Source organism: Anas platyrhynchos, chromosome 3 (assembly GCF_047663525.1).
Source record: "Anas platyrhynchos isolate ZD024472 breed Pekin duck chromosome 3, IASCAAS_PekinDuck_T2T, whole genome shotgun sequence".
Classification (NCBI taxonomy): domain Eukaryota; kingdom Metazoa; phylum Chordata; class Aves; order Anseriformes; family Anatidae; genus Anas; species Anas platyrhynchos.
Genome location: NC_092589.1, coordinates 13,501,091 through 13,520,737, shown reverse-complemented (window position 1 = coordinate 13,520,737; position 19,647 = coordinate 13,501,091). Strand labels below are relative to the sequence as shown.

General features: G+C 39.5%; 2 protein-coding genes across 5 annotated transcripts in view; one reads left to right on the top strand and one right to left on the bottom strand.

Annotated features, from left to right (window-relative positions):
• WDPCP (WD repeat containing planar cell polarity effector) overlaps window positions 1–7,826 on the bottom strand; it is a 147,873-nt gene extending 140,047 nt beyond the window's left edge. Inside the window, exons 1-3 of one of the 4 annotated variants that reach the window (XM_072035330.1) lie at window positions 7,718–7,826; window positions 7,140–7,222; window positions 5,305–5,382 (exon numbers count right to left, since the gene is read on the bottom strand). The gene's annotated coding sequence lies outside the window, so the exon portion shown is untranslated. Of the gene's footprint in view, window positions 1–5,304; window positions 5,383–7,139; window positions 7,582–7,717 lie in introns of those variants that run through there. The other 3 variants (XM_072035331.1, XM_072035329.1, XM_027453429.3) reach the window with 3 other exon arrangements.
• Window positions 7,827–8,009: 183 nt separating this feature from the next.
• On the top strand, window positions 8,010–19,616 carry MDH1 (malate dehydrogenase 1). The gene is made up of 9 exons (XM_027453430.3): window positions 8,010–8,167; window positions 13,077–13,175; window positions 13,507–13,603; window positions 14,574–14,749; window positions 16,120–16,242; window positions 16,374–16,550; window positions 18,003–18,116; window positions 18,317–18,406; window positions 18,973–19,616. The coding sequence occupies exons 1-9, from the start codon at window positions 8,165–8,167 to the stop codon at window positions 19,096–19,098; spliced, it is 1,005 nt and encodes a 334-aa protein (XP_027309231.1). The 5' UTR covers window positions 8,010–8,164; the 3' UTR covers window positions 19,099–19,616.
• Window positions 19,617–19,647: the final 31 nt, after the last annotated feature.

Genomic DNA, 19,647 nt, shown 5'->3' with positions numbered 1-19,647 from the left:
GGCAGTCTCTAAGTCTTTAAAACAAGTTCCCCTCTCCTCCGATCCGGTTTATTAGGCAAGGCGTAATGCTACAACTCCACAAGCAACTCGTCCACTATTGTTTAAAAAAACTGCTTATCATCAAACTCTGAGCAGGTACGAAATATCACAATATTGACATTTTGCTGGACACTGCTCATGTGTACGTCAGTCAAAAGTACTAATAGGAAAAAAGTCACCTAGAGGTAAAACAAAAAAAACAAACAAACAATTTCTCCAAAGAGCATATATCTTAAATTTCCACTAAACACTTTCTTACTCTGCCAAGTACTGAGATACTTAAAACACAGGATGAGAAATATATTTGTGCTAGAGATTCTGTAAAGGTTTTCTGCTCTCTCCCAAGGAATTTGTAACCTGGGAACTCATTGCTCAAAGAGCTTTGCAATCAAACATAGCATATACGGACTATAAAAACCTAAAGGTTTAATCAGCGACTTTTTAGTTAAGTTCACAAACAGGTTTGACAAATTAACCCGCCCAGAACTGTGTAGATGCATCGTTAAGCTACGTTTTGAATTTGCATATTACCTGTCTCTTAGGAGCGCATTCCTCTTCTGTTTGGGAATTTTATATACTTACATGGATACTATAAAATACTAAACTTTTGTCTTAAGAGAAAAATTGCATACAACGAGGGAACACTTCTGCGGTAACTTTGGGATCTCACAACTTCTAAATTAACAAGGAAAGCATTGAGATAAGTCTTTGGGAATACATTTGAAGTTTTAATGAAAGAGTTAGATTACAAAAAGCCATAGCGGGAGTCTTATATAAGGAAGCTTTAAAGTTGGTTGCAATGTATTAAAAAACAACATTCAAATAAATTATTTTTCACTGCAGTATGCCAAGCTTTTGGAGATAGAATTAAAATTGGGCTTTCATTTTATACCAAGCAAAGCATAATATTAGACTATAATACTGCATATACTAGTGAGATCCAAATGCCCATGGTGTTGCAAGAGAACATTTTCCCTCAGGCATTTGAAATTTAATGCTTCTTTAATATTCTCTGTTGGATATTGTTAGAATGGAATTTCAAATATTTCCTGCAATTTGAGTTAAAGATTACTGAATAATGCTGAGCAGCAAAAAATTTTTGAAGCGTACATCTAAAGCTGGCATAGTAGCTTAATGTCCTGTTGTTTCTTGCTTTAGCAAAATTAATTTCTACAGTCTTCAACCCTGAATTCAAGCACCACCTGGAGATTCAAACCCATAATTTAACTGTAGTGTATTTCTAGTTCCCTTGCCTAATACACTGAGGCTAGACCCTGGATGTCAGACAGCTATGAAAGGAAAAGGCTATTGCATAGCAACACTTTATATTCTTTTAAGTCAGGCAGAATGCAACTGAAACAGTAGCCGGCCCATTATTGTAAATAAATGGGATTACCTGCCATGAAATAAATGTACACGGCTTTGCCTATATTAAAAGTATACAGAACTAGATACTGAAAGAGTAACATCTTTCCAATAGGACTTGAAATATTCAAAAGGCTTTTATCCAGTTAAGTTACAACTTTTTCACCACACATGTTAGTGAATTACCAGGGCTGCTCAGGAGCTAAGGGTAGGCTGCAAATTAAGGCTAAGAAAAAAAATGTAGCTGTATCACTCTAGAAACAAACTAGAAAAAAAATAACTAGAATCATGATTCCCTTTGCTTGATTACTTCATGGGGAAGCTTTCTTTACCCAAAGATAAGATTTTCTTTACCCAAAGATAAGATTTTCTTTACTCAAAGATTTCTTTTCCACCATTTGTGTCCACACTACGATGTGCAGGATGCTCTTGATTTTGTTCCAGGGCCACGGATCCCTTATCATTCATAGTGGGCACACACTGACTCACTCCTTGGCTCTCCTATAGCAAGGTTTTTAATTCCCCTCAAAATGGTTCACAACACTGCTTCAGAAAGTATGACTACCACGAGTTCATGTGAAATGATTCCTCAACATCATCCCTGCAAGAGAAGGCAATTCTAATTGCCTTTGTGATATGCTCAGAAGTTAGTAACATCGATCCTCAGCCTCACACTATAAGAAATCCACTTTTATGGGTTCCAGCACAGCTCCTTTTGACACTCTGAACTGAAAAACAACACCACCACCACCAACAATATATGTTGCATGTTTCAGAGCCATGGGAAACCTGAAGTTATGCAGCATGGGTATAGCTACTAGGTGCTGGATCCAAGGGCTTTACGCTTTTATCAAGAGATGGAGGCAGTTCAGCCTTACAGCGTGCAACTGATGGCAGGCAAGCATGTGCCGAAACTGAGTACTTGGGTTTACGTGAGCAGAATGAATAAATACAATTTCTTCTTTCTTTCTTCACACATCATTAAAACCACTGAATAAGGACACTACTAGGAGCAACACTAAAGCCATCCATAGGCTCTGCTGCTGTTTACAAATCAATTTGGTAAGGTTCCAAAAGCAGGCCAGATAGTAAAATGGATGTGTGAAGCAGCGGAAAAAACATCCATAGAGGAAACAAGGAGTTTAACTTGCTCTTCAGCTTCTTACTGATCAACTCTTGCTTTAAAAGTTGTTTCACACATAAAAAATGTCATTAAGATAAAAATATTGGCACCAGTTATTTCCTTTAACATTTATTGGTATTTCCCCTCTGTAAAGGGTTGTTTAAAAAAAATAACTTTAAAGAGTCAATATCATAAGTCATCATTCTCCCTTCCCAGATACTTCTTTTGATATTTTACTTAAAATAATTCTTAAAAGAGAGAAATTCAATCTGCATAATGATAGCTATTAACAACTTAGTTCTGTGCAAATACAGAAACAAATACAAAGGGATATTGTATAACAAGCTGAAATACATTAAATAAACTCTGTGTTCATAATCCACTGAAATAATCTTAATGAGACCAGTTCAACATAGAAGAGCATCCATCAGTCATTTGGACTGAATGGATAAGCAAAGCCAATGGATTCACCCACCTGCATTGAGTCTAAAAAATGGAAGTTAACCATTATGGCTGGTAACTTTTCGTATCTAAAGTTATTCTTTCAGGTTATCATGAACAAATGCCAAAGAAAGTCACTATGAGAAAAAGTAAGCACTGATTTTCACTAGAACCTGTTTTACCATTTGATTAAATGTTTATGTTGTTTGAAAAAAAAAACAAAAACAAAATACAAAACTAAATGGACACCAGCTTAATGTCTAGGTTAAATGTGGGATTTTTTTGTTTGTTTGTTTTTAAAACTGTTGTAATAAATTAATTTATGAGTACCGTGTTTGATTTTGCACAACTTCAATTGTCACACAGACAATTTATTCCATGGAAAACCAACCTAGCTCTTCTGATTGGGTTTAAAACACATCAACAGTTTTACTATGTTTTATAAAACTAGAGGAAAGGGAATGAAAAAGCTGTTGTAAAATAGCAACAGTTTTCCAATGTTTATATAAAAACAACAGCAACAGATTTACAATTACTCATATGCTTTCAGCTAGCAAGTTAACCTGTTAGTTTTACTGAACAGCAATGTATTAAAACAGGCTGGTGTAATAATCTTCATTCAGATGTCTCAAAAATGTCGATGCTATGGATATGCCTTGGAAACCCTCTACATAAACACAATAATTTCATAACACTCAAAAACCAAAATGACACAAGGAAACGTACCACTTATTGTGATAAATGCCTAAGTTTTTTTTTGTTTGTTTGTTTGGTTTGGTTTTGTTTTTTCTTTTTCACGTGAATCCCTAATCTGACATTCTTCTCATTAGATTTTAATTGGGAAGTCACATTTCCAAATGAAGTTGCTTTATTATGCTCATAAATCTGCACAGAAAAAAAAATATGCTTTACTGCAAGCATTTCAAATAGCTAATAGAATCCACGATGTCCCAATTATGGACTTGCAGTTTTGTCACTAAAGTACAGTTAGCTTCTGTGGTCTGGAAAACTGCTTGACGGAGCAGCAAATACCGCAAATACAAAAGAACACCTTCTGCCATACTCATGCCATTCTCCTGTTTGCAAAGGATGCTCTTACTCTTCCCCTCCTTCCATTTCCAATCTCCCGATGGTTTGCAAAAACCTCTACCACCACAGCTCACCTACTATGGGAAGAAGTACCTAATTCACCCAAGTTACAAAACACAGTCAACCTCCACAGCCTTAGTGAGCAGAAAATCCGTGCTGCTGTCACATAGTCTCTGCATAACCAAGAAAAATACGGATTTCTGCTAAGTAAAAGGAGTGAAACCAGGAAGACTATTTGTCAAATGTGTAGCAGGTGTTTGTACTGGTAAACTGCACAGAAATAAGCAACAAAAAAGAACATGCTGGTCATGATTTGTATTAAGATTTAACTCATGGATGGCTCATAAAGATTACTAATAGATGTTAGAAGTGCGTTATACATCATTCATCTCTTCACACTAGGCACATGAGCAGAGAATGTTATATGGCATCCTATCCACCTACCAAAAACATACTGGAAGCTTTATAAATAACTTAATGAATGTTCGATTACCTCTAATTACGTTAAAGCACACCTAAACTATTAAGTAAAAATGAAGCTACAGGATGAAACAAACCGGTTCCGTAGATAGAAAGTAAAACTTCTTTTTTTAAGAAAGTTTTCTGAACCACAGCAAAAATATATAAAATAAAGTCAGGGTTGTTAGAAGAACGTCTAGATATTTGACTTTCTTTACACCATTTAATGCTTATGCTGTATCATATAACTGAAGGTTAGAAATAAACAGTGAAAAAGGAAGATTTGGACATTTGAGTTGGGAATACAAAAAAAATCTTGTATAAAAGCATCAGTTCTTAATGCAAACGTATCTATTTTCATTTTCTAAGCTAAGATCTTTATTGCTCTTGCCTGTATCTACATGTTTATCTTTTTTTAAAACTTACAGATTTCTCATTATTTTAAAAAATGGGTTTTGAACCTCTTAATCTCATTCCAGTATTTTTTTAATGCTTTATTTCTAAAAAATCCCTTATTATTCCATTGGATCATAATGGAGAGTAGGCTTCCAAAATTATTCAAATTCTACTATTATTTCTAGGATAGAAAGCAGCAAATATATAGTTAATTTATTTTTTTTACTTAAACACTTGAAGAATTACTTATATTACATAGGTTTAGCTACCTGAGACACATTTCTGTATAAAAATTGTAAGCAAGTGCATTAGGTAAAAGAAAAATTGTATGACACATGCAGACAATAAATAGATAACTTCACAAATTATTGGAAATGAATGTAAAAACTTACCCAAAATAATTCAATAATTTCTACAGATGGCAATGAAGAAAAAGAAAATCTGATCCAAAATATAAAGAACACAGCCGTCTGTTAACAGAGAATAATTTATTTTTAAAATATTGAAATATATAAATGTGGATTTATATAAATAAAACAGATTGAATTCTGGAAGAGTATCCTTCAAAACTAGTGGTTACGTTGAAAATAATACTTAATAATCACAAGATGAAGATCAAAACATTTTGACTATTAATTGCATTGTTTAATTACACCAATTTCCACATAAATCAATACTACTGAGTGCAAAAACTGTAAAATATATTTCAAGAGTCAGCTTGGAGTCCAATCTGTGCATACTCAAGTTCCATTACTTCTTTTGCACTTTTTTTTTTTCCATTTACACAGCTCTTCATCTGAAAGCACTACATAAGCGATATATATTAATAAAACATGGGGAATTAATTAAAGAATTTTTAAAGAATTACACGAACATCTCGACATCTCAGAAAAATAGAAGATGAAACAGTGGGAAGAAAACTATGAGACAGTAACAAATGGGAGGAAATCCGCATACTGTAACAAAATTGATCAGGAAAAACGGTGTTAAATTTTGAGTGAAAATATCCAAAACATTGAAAAGGTGTTAAGACTAATAAATCAACAAAAAGAAATCAAATACATCACAGCTCTTGAAGATAAAGAACACACAGATTTGGAAGAATGGGATGCAGAAACTCAAACACTGTATGTTCATAGATTCCTGCAGTGACAACAATCTGAAGATGATGACATGAGCTAAGTGCAATAGGAATGCAACCAAGAACCAACATTTCCTGGCATGAACGCCAGAAAGGTTTCTATCCAGAAGCAGAGGATTTTAAAAACTAATAAATATCAGGGAAAAAAAAAAAAAAAAGTGTTAAAACAGATGGAGAAGAAGGAAGCATCTCACATTTCTCTCATTTAGTTTAGTGCAGTTAGATTTTGCTTGGAAGATATAAAAGCCTAGCAAATATAAAACAAATTTAAGCCAAGAAAAAAAAAGAAATTGCAGAATTGTTACATTTTGCTATGAAAATTACACCACATTCGCAAAAGGCAAAACTTTAACATATCTTCAGTTAAGTCAGCACAAAAGACAAAGTTTGGTTTAAGACTGCACATTCTGGGACTAATTATACAGCAACAGATTTAAAATAAAGTGATATACACATCTCTGACTAATCAGTTTCAGCACTAGGTATGTTATCTTCATTAACAAATAATCCAAGGAGCACAAGCTTGGACAGAAAAGGACAGAGTATGAAAACACAGCCTTACCTACAGAAGAAATTCCAATTAACTTAACTGAAATCCATTAAACCAATATAATCTGCCACATTGACAAGCAAATCAGTTTACAGCATGCTTACATTGATTTAGCTGAAAATTGATATGGAATCAACTTAAAATGAACTCGTTAGACCACGTGGAAATTACCTTAAGCGGGTCCACACCAACTTTTATGTAAATTTATATCTTAAATAATCTTAAATGGTGATAATTGAGTCTGTACAATGTCTGGGTGCAAAAAAAAAGGTTAGAGCCACTAGTGTAAAGCATCTTAGGATGCTCTGGAAATATGTTTTGAAACTAGGGGCCCTTCTCCGCAACAGGCTTCTCTGTGCTTCACAGCAAGCCAGAGCCCAGCCTTGCTTGCAGCTATTTAGCTTTGCAATTCACCCCCAGCACAGAACTTGGGCACAAACTTCATCTGTGGCAAAAGCGTATGGTTAATAACGGGTGCGAGTCAGGAACAGTGTTGAGGAGTTTGGCATTTAAAACAAAACTGAGCGTAACTATACCTTTCCAACTCTGACACGGCGGGTTTCTGCACGCCACGAGCTGCCAGAGGTTCAGCTAAAGTCTCGGCCAAGCCCCGGGAAGTCTGAAATTGTGGCACAAGGGACAGTTAGCGGCGAGAAGGGCTAAAAAAAAAACATCACGAGAGCACAAACACCTCAGCCTCACACCCGCCGCCCTGCAGGAGCGCCTTGCTGCTCCCCGAGGGGGAACTGCCGGATTAAAAACCAGCCTGCGGGATTAAAACCCGAACCGCCTCGGAAACCCAGGCTGGGATTAACGCTTAATCCCGACGAAAAACGTTGGGACGGGCGAGTTTGGGCGGAATTAGGGGATTAGCGCCCTGAGGAGCCCCGCAGGCGAAAAACACCCGCTTGTGCCACCGCCGGGCACGGTCAGCAGGCTGGATCCTGCCCCCCTCCCCACACAAAGCACGACCACGCCGGTTTTTTTGACGGATTTTATTATTTTAACGCCCCGCAGCCCGGTGAGGGCTGTGAGGGGAGGGGGGGGGGGGGCGCTGAGGTGACTGAGGGGAGGGGGGGGCAGCCCCGGGGGCTCTCGCGCGCGCGCCCGTCACCTAGCAACCACCGAAGCCCCGCCGCCTGCGCATGCGCGGTGACCGCGCCCCGCCCTCCTGCCAGGCCGGGCATTTCCCGGCGTGCCTCGCGCACATCTCCGCCCGCTCTGCCCTAACCCCCTGTCCCGCGTCTCCCCGGCGCGCATGCGCACCCACCGCCTGCTGCCCCCCCCCCCCTCCGCGGAGCAGCGTCCCCTCAATGAACGAGCCCGGCGGGCCAATCGCATCGGGGGGCTTGGCGCGCGTGCCGCGAGGCACGCTGGGAGTTGTAGTTCCCCTGCGGCATCCACCCGCTGAAGGCGGCGGGGCGCGAGACTACATCCCCCAGGCTGCCGCGCGGGGCGCCGCGCCCCGCCCCTTGCCGCTGTACCTCAGCGCGGCGCTGCCGGCGGTCGCAGTCGCGTCGTAGAGGTGACCTCGAGGTTGCCGGGCCCGCCGCTCCCAGCCATGGTCGGTGCCTCGGGGGGCCGTTGGGGGGCCGTTGAGGGGCCGTTGAGGGGCCGTTGAGGGGCCGTTGAGGGGCCGTTGAGGGGCCGTTGGTTCCCTCAGGCGGAGGTGGCCGTGAGGTGGCGAATCCCCCCAGGCCTGCGGGATTTGTGTGGCGTCCCCCGGGGCCGCTGCGGCGGTCTCCTGAAGGGGAGATGCCGGCGAGGCGTTTGGCTCTCGGGGCTCGCCGTCAGGGGTCTGGGGGTTCCTGTGGGCTCTGCAAGTCCTCCAGGAGTTTCTCCGGCTCTGCCCTGAGGGTGCATGGATGAAGGGGGGTGCTTGGGTTTGTATGTACGTGCACGCGTCTTGTGCGGAGACCTTGCTTTTCTTTATAATCTGGAAAGTGTTTCTTTTCGCTTTTTCTCCTAGCCATTATACCTTCTCGTTCAAACATTTAATTTTGGTACTTATCTACAAAAAAAGATGTCTAAGTGACCTTTCTAGCTATGTCCTAGAAAGCTATCCTATCTAGCTGCATAGATTACATAAGTCTGTAAACTTTGTGTATTCTACCTTTTTACTCATTTATTTATTTATTTATTTTACTCAATATATGGGTTGTCAGGAGTGACCTCAAGTCAAAATGTTGTGTTTTACGCTTCAGCTTTCAAAACGCTGGCTGCCATGAGGTTGTTGGTCTCCTACTTGAAGATGTTCCTTTGGTGCTCAGGCTTTTCGGAATATTGCTCTTTTCATTCTTTCAGTGTTCTAGTTATACTTCTGCTGTTGGGCAGAGGCTCCCAACCTCTGAAACAAAATCTCCTGTCTATTGATGCGACTGTTGTTAGCTAAATGAAACGGAAAGATGTTTTTAAGGGCACCTTCCTGAAGGTCACTTGGGAAGGAAAGAATTCCTTTGGAACTCTCTGTGAACCACAGCGCTGCTGGGTTACTAACGTACACGGCTGTCTTGATTCCTTCTGCAGCATTTCCAGACAGATTTATTGTGAGTGCCTCCCTGCTGCGGCACAAAGGGAGGCCCCACGTTTCTGAGGCAGTGCAGTTAGTTAAGCTCACTGGTGTGCTAGGAGCGTTCTTGTCAAGCAAGGTGGGAGAGCTTCGTTGGCATTGACAGGAAAAACGTTAAGTTGATGGCGTGTTACAGGCAGTCAAGTGTAGCAGCAATAATGCTTATTCAGTTCTTTTGTAATTGCAATTAGTAATGTAAAGTCCACAAGTTGTGTAAACAGGCCATAGATGTTTCTCGTTCCCACATCTGGCATATAGTGAGCTATTTAATATTGCTCTTTAACCAAACTTTGTAACCTGCTGATCAGTTTTGCAGTGTAGTGCTATTGTCATGTATGGCACTGATATTTTAGGTCTGCTGATATCAGCAGTAATCACAAAGATAATGTAGGCATGGAGTTTTTAAGCCAAAGTTGGATTGGGAGAGGTGTTAAACCCACAGTTCAATCATTTGGTGACAGAATCTTCGCTTCTGTATGTGAAGATTTGGAGGTGGGGGGATCCTACACAATTGTTGAACTAGAACATTTGGATAAACGTATCTAGGGTTGCAGTATTTACACTTTTCTGCTTCCTTTTTGTGATTGTTCTCTTCCTGTTTCTTAAAACTCTTAAATTACATGTCTGACTTACGCAGAGTGGAAAAAAACTTGGAATTAAATAGCTCAGTTAGATTTGTTATATTTTTTTTTCTCTAGCTCATGTCTACCTGAGAGCGAATAAAGGTCACCTCTGCAGTTACCAAAGCATGAAAGTATTCTTGTCGGAGCCCAGCGCAGGAGCCAAGTCACGGATTAAAGTGCCTGAACACAAATGTGTGGCACCTACAACTGCCACGCAGAGAAGCTGTCAGCTCGAGAGCTGCATACTTCTCTAAGCTCCCTACCCCAAAAGTAGCCTCAGATGCTCAGTGCTACCAGTTCTTAGATGTGATGCGGTATAAGTTTTCTAGGAAGAGTTAACTACGTTTTGCTTTTGTAAGAAACACACTTCTGGCTTGCTAATCCAGCTTCCGAAATCGAGAGAGCATGAACATTACTTTGCTTACCACTCGGAGAGTTTCTATGTGAATCCAGTGTACTGAGGGCTTGGAGAGAAAAAACTGAATAGGCAATACTCCTCACTTTGTTAGCTGTCACATTTCTTCCAGCCCAAAATAGAGGGAGGACAACAGGAAGGATGGTAGCAAACATTATTTTTTGAGAGGGTGGATCTGCGTCAGATTGAGGGTTTTTAACAAGGCTAAATGCTAAGTCTGTCTCAGGAAAAAATAGACCTATCTCTGGCATTTTTTATCTTCCTGTTCCGTTGCTGTGCTAAATATGCAGCATAATGTTAGTGGATTTATTGAATTTTTTTATGTTTAAATCCCATTAACATATAAAGTGGAAAGTATATAGTGGAAAAAACTCTTGTTGAATTTTGTTCACCTTTTGTGACACCAGTGTAGATTGGCTCACAGTTTGCGAAGGAGAAGGAGCCCAACTTCTTAGTCTTCTATTTAAGTAGAAATTCTCATGGAAATTCATTGTTGATTTAAGCTACCATGTAACACCAAGAAAATGCCTTCTGTGGGTTTCACCCTGAGTTCTGGCATAGCAAGTGTAATGCAGGATGTGTTTTTATGTGCTACTGAGACAGGATTTTACCGGGCCGAGTTCTTGCAAAACAGTAATTTTTCCAGTACATGTTTTCTAAACTAATATGATTAGCTGCCCTAAAATGGCATTCATTGTTCCGTTTGCTTAAATAAAATGTAGGTTCTCCTGAAAAATACCTGGAAATGTTGGCTGCTAAACCTGCTTAGTCTGTGCTGCCCATCATCATTCAGATGTTATAGTATATTTGTAGGGTGTAACTTAACTACTTCAGAGCAGTGCGCTGAAATGCATTTTGAGATTTTAAAATGAGAAGAATTGGTTTTCTCTTCCTTCCTCTCTCTTTACCTCATTTTGGTGAGGTTTGAGGCTCCCAGTAGGGCAGGTTCAAAAGAAATCAATGCAGTTCAACACCATAGCTGGCAGCTATTTAATTAAATATTTGAAGAGTTTAATGTATGACAAGGGTGAAGTCACATTGCGTTCTGCATCTGTGTGTTCAGTAGTAGTAACTTCATCACTTCTGCTCTCATTTTATCTGTTATGGGGCAGAATGGGATGGCTTCTGGGTGGCCTCATTTTTGTGGTTATCTAATGCTAGCTTGACGCAGCTGTGCTTGGCTGGTAACTACTGCAGGGACTATATACTCAAATCCCCAAATCATCTCCCTATAAGTATTCATAGCAGGAATGCTGTTGGGAAGGATGTCTAGAGGTCATCCAGTCTGACCTCTGCCTTGCTCTGAGTCTGGAGGTTGTCCACTGCAGCTCGATAGCAGATTTTTTTGCTGCTGCTAAACTGGGCCTTGCATGGCTTTTTCATCTGAATCTTGAAAAGCACCAAGGGTGAAGTTTGCAGAAGCTCTCAGGGTACCTTGTTCCAGTGCAGCAGTACCCCCCAAACCAAGAATTTTTCTCTTGATGTCCACGCTGAACCTTCTAAGCTGCAATTTGTGGCCTCCTTTTCTGCCATCTGCCATTACCAAGAAGCATTTGGCAGCGTTATTTTTGTAACCCTCCTCAAAGCAATGCTAGGCTGCTGTTGGAGCACCCCGTGTCCTCTACCTTTCCAGACTATGTGCAGCTTCCTCAGCATCATCTTACAGCACGTGAGCGCTGGGCTCCAGCCATCCAAGTCACGCTTGCTTGGACCCTGTCTGGTTTTCAGCATCCCTCTAAAATTCAGGGCCCCCCAAACTGGATTTGGTATTTTAGCTGCAGCTTCCCCAGAAACAACTGCCTGTAGTCTGCAAGCTGTACTTTGTAATGTAACCCAGCATGCAACTAAATCACTTCAGGCATAATTAAATGTGTAAAGTGATTTGCCTGTAACTCAAACAATCATCTTTTAATTATTTGAAAAAAAAAAAAATATTAAGTGTGTAATTCCAGCAGACTGGTCAGAGTCTGCTTGTTCCTGTCTTAGCACAGCCTACCCCAGCTGTAATGCCTCTAGAGAAGAAGGGAGATGCAAAAAGCAGGCTTAAAGAATATCAGATTATGAGCAACAGCCTTTGGCACGTTTTGCCTTTTCAGTATTAACTAGCCTCTGGAGTTCCAGCGTCCTGGTTCTGATTAACAAAATGGACTTTTGCTGCTGAGTAAGCCTTCTGGGTGTTTTTTTGTTAGTTACAATATAGCAGTGTGTTGGCACAGTGTTCTTGGAGTTTTTGGTTACTTTGATAATGGACAGTTATACCATGGTATATTAGCTTCTTTATTTGTCCATAATGTAGCTTTTGTCTGTGGATTTGTTAATTGCTGCATCACAGTTTACAGAGGTGTTAGTTTTAAGTCCAACAGATCCCTTGGCTTATGGCATTCAGCAAGTCTTTGGTTGCAACTAAGCATTCAAAATGCTTAATAAAATCAACCCTCGGTATTGTAAGAATCTGAAAACTGGCAGAGTGCAACAGCTTATGAAACTTCTGCAGTGAGGTTAAAGCATAAGTGGGTAGTCTAATGAGTGGGCACGTGTTGCAAACACCTTATGCTAAAAAATATAACACTGTTAAAAGGCATGCAGAGTTTTTCAGATTGTTATTCCTGGTGTTTTAGGAGCTCTTCCAAGAGCATTTCTTCTTGGGGATATTTTTGAAAGTGTGGTTTGGTTCTGTAAAGGCAGGTAGAGAAGTTGCTGGTGGTTCCAGTGTGACTCCAGGAGCTGGCCTTGGTCCACATTTGGGCACACGATTTTGGTTAAATAATCTTAACCTTATTTCTGTAGTAACTTAATTTTTACTGCTCAGGGGTGGTGTGAGCCTGCACTGTGTGGCTGTGGTTAAGTCTTCCCAACTTTCTTCCAGGGTGAACCTATCAGAGTCCTGGTGACTGGTGCCGCTGGGCAGATTGCTTACTCGCTGCTCTACAGTATTGCCAAGGGAGATGTCTTTGGCAAAGAACAGGTAAATGTCAACTGAATTTTCGCTTCTCTCTGCTGTGCACTAATGAATAATGTCAAAACTGCAGAGTTCTGCAGGCAGAGCTGTCAGAGGCTTTTTTTTTTGTAGGCACTCTGTTTTACCAATACGTTAGCAGTTTATTCTGTAGGAAATAAGAGTCCTGCTCTGTTAGGCAAGCTTATATAGTTGTTTGTGGTGAAGTTTTTCAGCTTGTGTAAATAGATTTGAAGTTGATAATCCCTTGCAGTAGATAATTTATCCTGTTATCTGCTACAAACTTAATCTTCATAACAGATTGACTCTGACCAATTCATATTCAATTGTTCCTTTACAGCCGCTTGTGCTCGTGCTGCTGGATATCACCCCCATGATGACTGTTCTGGAAGGTGTAGTGATGGAGCTGCAAGACTGTGCCCTGCCGCTGCTGAGAGGTGGACAAAACAAGTTTTTCTTACATTTTCTTATATTTACAAGATGTTCTAACATAGCTACTGGATTTATAAGTTTCTTTAAATGGTGATAACTGAAGAAATATTTGGATGATCCTTTTCTTGGTTTTGTATTTTGTGGAAGTTAAATTCATTTGACTTAGGCTGCATGCTAGAAAGAATGTCAGGAAGTGCATAAATTGACTAAGTAGATATGAGTTTTGGTTTACATAATCTAAACCTCAGTAGTTAGTGTGTACAACAGATCGTCAGTAACCTCTACATTTACATTGTATTCTGGCCTAGAGGTGAAATAACTTTTGAATATTTGGCTATGGCTACATGCTTCTACCAAATGAAAAACCTATTCTTTAGAAATACCTTTACAAAGATACAAACTGAGAAATTGCTCCTCAAGTCACATAAGCAAGTTCATCTGTTCTAAACAAGCAGAAGAAAGGGAGCCAATAGATGCTACAGTAATTATTGCAGTACTTATTTGAAGAACATGCACCTTCCAGCTCTTGTACAAAACAAACCTTCTTCAGTTTGAATTGTTGTTAAAGGTAAAGGAAAACCTCATTTATGTTGGTACTTGGTACTTTACATTGTAAATTATTTTGGCAACAGTGAAGAGCAACGTATATACATACATGTGTATGCATATGTATTTATAAATATGTATACACGTATGTATTTAGAGAGAAACAAAAGGTATCTTTTGATATACATCTTTCTCCTGTGCTTAGAATTTATAGTTTTAAATACTTGTATATAGAAACTGTTGACTAGCATGTATTTAATCTTTGGCTTTAAGGCTAAATGACTGTATTTGTATTTTTGGAAAGGAAAGGTGCTGCTGTTTTCAGATTGCATTAAATATTATTTATGAACCAAGGAATAACCCCATTAATGCTTTGCCATAAGTATTTATCTTACTCAGACTTCTTGTTTTCCCTTTTCCTTTTTTTAGAGGTCATTCCAACAGACAAGGAGGAAGTTGCATTCAAAGACCTTGACATAGCAATTCTGGTTGGCTCCATGCCAAGGAGAGAGGGCATGGAGAGGAAGGATTTACTCAAAGCAAATGTGAAAATTTTCAAGTCTCAGGGTGCAGCTTTGGACAAGTATGCCAAAAAGACTGTCAAGGTAAATACAGAAACTGAATTTTAAAAATTAACTCTTTACTGAGTTACTTAGAGGTCTAAATGCATTGTGAAATGGTACTGTGCAAGTTGGAGCCTACTCAGTGCAGGCATTCCTTTTCTTAAGCCGTGGAGAATATACCACAGTCAAGGTTTGAGATATGATATGTTAAATAGGTAAATTGTTTAGTCCCTAATTCTTTCAGTGGAGAAGGTAAGTCTTACACTGTATTGCTATATTGCACACATACTCTGGAGTGGTTACCAGCAATTCTTAAATGAATAAATAAAAATCTATATTTTAAAAAAGTATTCTGCTTGTTCTCTGTTCTCTGGGAGAACTGTATTATCTGCATGCAGCTGCCTACTTTGTATCTGTCTGTGGCTTTAACGTAATGACCCTTAACTCCAGTGTCAATATGGAATTACAGTTGCACAAAAAATGGCTTTATTTTAGCTGTTTGCAACTTGTTCTTTGGAGCATTGGAAGCTTTTAATTGTTCTCTCTCAGATCGCTTCAGCACAGTTAATGGGATCATGTGGCTGCTCTCCTACTGCTCTTAATCTCAGACCCAGACTCCAACTGTGCTTTGTAACTGACTTTTTAATGTCTACTTCCTCTGCTGATGAACTTCCTACTGCTTCTAAAGACTTGTTTGCTGCTTTATACAGTTGGAATAAAAACTATCAATATAACTATTGCAGAGTAATGGAAAATTTACTGAACTTATTTTCAAAAGGGGGAAATACAAAGGAAGGTTTGTGGATTAGCTTGTGTGATTGAGATTATATGGAGCTGGACGTTAATCATTTGAGGCATATTAGTAGATGAAGGGTGCATAAAAATCAGTTTTCCCATTGTAATAAATCGATCTAAATTCAGGCAATATTTTACTTCTGCCTATGAATGTTGAGATAAGCAACTTTCTAATTAGAAAGCAATTATATAAAGCAGTGACAGCCAGTCTAGGAACAGTTTTTAAGGTGATAGTGAATTTCCTGTTGGCTGACTAGTATCTATATGTCGTGGGTTTTGTGAATCCGGTAGCATGGAATTTGAATCCAGGCTGTGGGTCAGTGTGCAGATCTCTCTGGAAGTCTTGTTCTTTCACATTTGTCAAATTGTAAAGGAAATACCTGCTATTTTTTTTCCTGTGTGCATATAGAAGACTCAGTGACTGAACAACACTTACAAAACAATCTTGTTGGAGAAGACCAAGACATGGTTGTGTCAAAGGCAAAGCAGTTCCCTATATACAGTGTTTTTGTATTTCACTTGAAGGAGCTATTTTGCAGAAATAGTATTTCTGACTAAGTACATTTTTTTGATGCTTCATCATTCTACAATTCTCCTTCCCTTTTGTTTTTTTTAAGGTTGTGGTTGTTGGGAATCCAGCAAATACCAACTGCCTGATTGCATCGAAGTCAGCCCCGTCAATACCAAAGGAGAACTTCAGCTGCTTGACTCGCTTGGATCACAACAGAGCTAAATCTCAGGTAAAAGAACATTTTCAAAGTAGAATACTTTCTGTTGTGTCTGCTAAATACAAACAGAGCAGTGCTCTCAAAGAAGTTTGTGAATTGAGAAGTTTAAGCTAATGCAGTGGACATCTCTAATTTCCAATTAGATTGCTCTCAAACTTGGTGTGACTTCTAATGATGTGAAGAATGTCATCATCTGGGGCAACCACTCCTCCACTCAATATCCAGATGTTAACCATGCGAAGGTAAATGTGAAAGGGAAGGAAGTTGGAGTTTATGAAGCGATAAAAGATGACAGCTGGCTGAAGGGAGACTTTATCCTGGTAAGATCTTGATTTTTATTTATTTTAAAAAACCTTTCTGTGCTTTTGCTTTCTCTGAACTTCACAGAGAACTGTAAGCTATATACCTAACTGACTTGGTCCACCAAGCTCTTTCTGTCTCAGAATATCCATTTATCTAGAGTAAATCATCTTCCGTTAGTTTGTCTTAATCAGTTATTTGCTCTTGAAAATTTAAGGCATCGTGAAACTTGTGTAAACACTACTAGAAAAATCCACTTAGATTGCTCAAATGATTCACAAAAAAAAAAATTGGTAATAATTTAGGCGCAACTTATCTGACACACAGGCACCATTGACAGCTCACTGTAGTGGTTTTGTGGATGAAGCAGGCTGCTTCCCACCCAGCCACCAAAAAAAGCTAGCAGCCCTCCCTACTGTGTGTGTGGTGCACCCCATTCCCTCTCCCCTCCTTCAAAATAGAATCTATGGCCTCATCATCAACACTTCTCAAATCTGAAAAAGAAAAAAAAAAAAAAAAAAGGAAAACATGCAAGTCTTTTAATGTGGGCTAGGAATAAATGAAGGTATTAAAACAAAATAATGGTAGTAATAGACAGAACAGTCTACCTAACTGCAATATAAAGTGGAAGAGAATTACTAAAGCCTTTCAACATGACCCCAAGCAGATGTCCATTGGTTGGTACTGCAGTGTTACTGGTGTGTTGACAGCCAAACTCATCTTTTTAGCCAAGACGCGTTTAGTGTGGGGCTTGGGGTGTGTTTTGTCATATGACTGCTCTGTCCAATCTTGATTTGGATACAGCTTATTCCACTCCATGTTTGCTGATACAGAAAAAATGATTGTATGCTGGCAACCAAAGTTCATGAGCCAGAATGTAAGCAGAAACCTGTTACAGGAGTTCCTCATTGCCATGTCCTTGATCCTGTCTTGGCCATGCAAAGTACAGCGAGATACTGGCTTTGCATTCTAGGTACACTGTAATGCTGATCTGTGCTAATATAGTGTGGATAAGATAAGGAGGGGCTGAAGGAATCTTCAGGGACTACATGAACTTTACGCATTAAGTACCACAGGATTGAGACCATCAAGTTGTTCATGTCAGCGTTCAGCTAAAAACCCAAATTCCCAATGAGGCTCTAAGAAATCTGTTACTGTTGACATGCTTGAAGTCTCTTGATGGTAAAAGCTTGAATGATCTGGTTAGTAAGAGAAGTTAGTGGGCTGCTAACAGTAAAGCAGATACTTCAAAGGCTTGCTCACTTCTTTATATTCCATCATGTTCTTGTCATAGCAAAACTCTAATAGTATTTCTGCATTGTATGCCATGTTCGTTTACTGATAGGACAGTGTCTTGACTGATGAAATTAAATCACGCTTGGAAGGCAGACTTTCTCCATGGCATTCACTAGCAACAGTTAGACCAAACTGTGATTCTGCTGCTTATAATTTATTTATTTTCTTAATTGCAGACTGTTCAGCAACGTGGAGCAGCTGTTATAAAGGCTAGGAAGCTGTCCAGTGCAATGTCAGCTGCCAAAGCTATCTGTGATCATGTGAGGGACATCTGGTTTGGCACTCCAGCGGTAAGATGTAACTCTTGAGTAAGTCCTTGTTTGCCCGGTGCTTTGATTATATGCCAGTGTCTTTTGTTGACCTCAGGCATCTATGTGTGTTGAGAGTAATAATCAAACTCTTCTAGTCTGTCAGGAGGTGCAATAGATTGGAAGTTAAAATTTTGCTTGCTTTTAGCAATGAAAAAATTATTTTTTGTTCTGTTTTTCAGGGAGAATTTGTTTCTATGGGAGTCATTTCTGATGGCAATTCTTATGGTGTTCCTGAGGACTTGCTATACTCATTCCCTGTTGTGATCAAGGTAACTTGTCTGTATTTACATCTAAGTGTTTTCTGCAAGTCGTAGCTAATCATAGGAGCTTCTTTAACAGCAACGCTTTTGGTATGGAACTGCAGTGGCTGGGACTTGAGGGTTTTAGCAGTCTTTCACGGAGGGGACTGCTGTTCACTGTTTTGGAAGTAGTTGTCAAATAAGTACAGCAAAGCAATCTGACGTGACTAGCTACTGCTGGTAATATTCCTTATCTGAAAACAAAACTCACTTCTACTTGTTGTAAACTGCTTCTGACTGCATAGATCACGTTTGAAAAACCAGTCTTACTCAGTTCTTTTACAAGTTCAGATCTTTATCCAACAGCAGGAAAATAGGATTTTTCACGTAGCTGTGACAATGCTTACCACCTTTCCTAAGGTACAAACTTGGTGTTGTACATCGTTAAGAGCAAGCTAGTTCTAAATTAGCCAATTTGAAAACTCTTCTCAAAGGTGACACTTAGTTCTCTGCAGTTCGTAGACTGTAAAGTTTCCTTTGTGCACACTGAGTGAAGCTTGTTCTCATGAGGAGGACTTTTCTTTTTCCCCAAACAGGACAAGACCTGGAAGTTTGTTGAAGGTCTTCCTATTAATGATTTTTCTCGTGAGAAGATGGATCTGACTGCTAAGGAGTTAACTGAAGAGAAGGAGACTGCTGTGGAATTCCTCTCTAGTGCATGACTAGCTGATCCAGAAATACAAGGTCATTTGACAGTGGCAGAATCTAAAAGTCGTCTCTAAGTCTGCTACCAACACTATTACTGTATTCAAGTCAACTGTCTGTGGCAATTGTGCATTTTAAGGTTCATATGCTCACTGGTACTATTGTGCCTATTGAGTTCTTAGCGAAAAAGGTTAAATAAGTGAAACTAGTTTGTTGACCAAACTTTGTCTGTTCAATACTAGTTGCTTTCTGTGTATGATAAAATAATTGAGTAATTGTTTGCCTCTGCCTTGGCTAGTGACGCACAATTTCAGTTTTGATTAGAATCTGGCACTATCGGAACACATCCTGGTCTATCATCACTTCAGCATCCTGTGGCTCAACTGGGAAGGAAATTAAAATGCCAATAGTTCTCCTTGAACTGGTAGTTCAGTGACAAGTCTATTACTGGACAGACTCCAAATACATACTGTTCACTCTGGTCATGCTTACGATGTTTGTCAATAAAAATATTAAAAGACGCTTAATCAAATAATGTCTAAGAGTAGTCTGTTGGACTTTATTTG

Excerpts from the sequence above, each read along its gene's own strand:
- MDH1 (XM_027453430.3), top strand. Across the intron at positions 14,750-16,119 it reads ATGCCAAAAAGACTGTCAAG|GTTGTGGTTGTTGGGAATCC; the intron begins GTAAATACAGAA and ends GTTTTTTTTAAG. Across the intron at positions 18,117-18,316 it reads TCTGGTTTGGCACTCCAGCG|GGAGAATTTGTTTCTATGGG; the intron begins GTAAGATGTAAC and ends TCTGTTTTTCAG.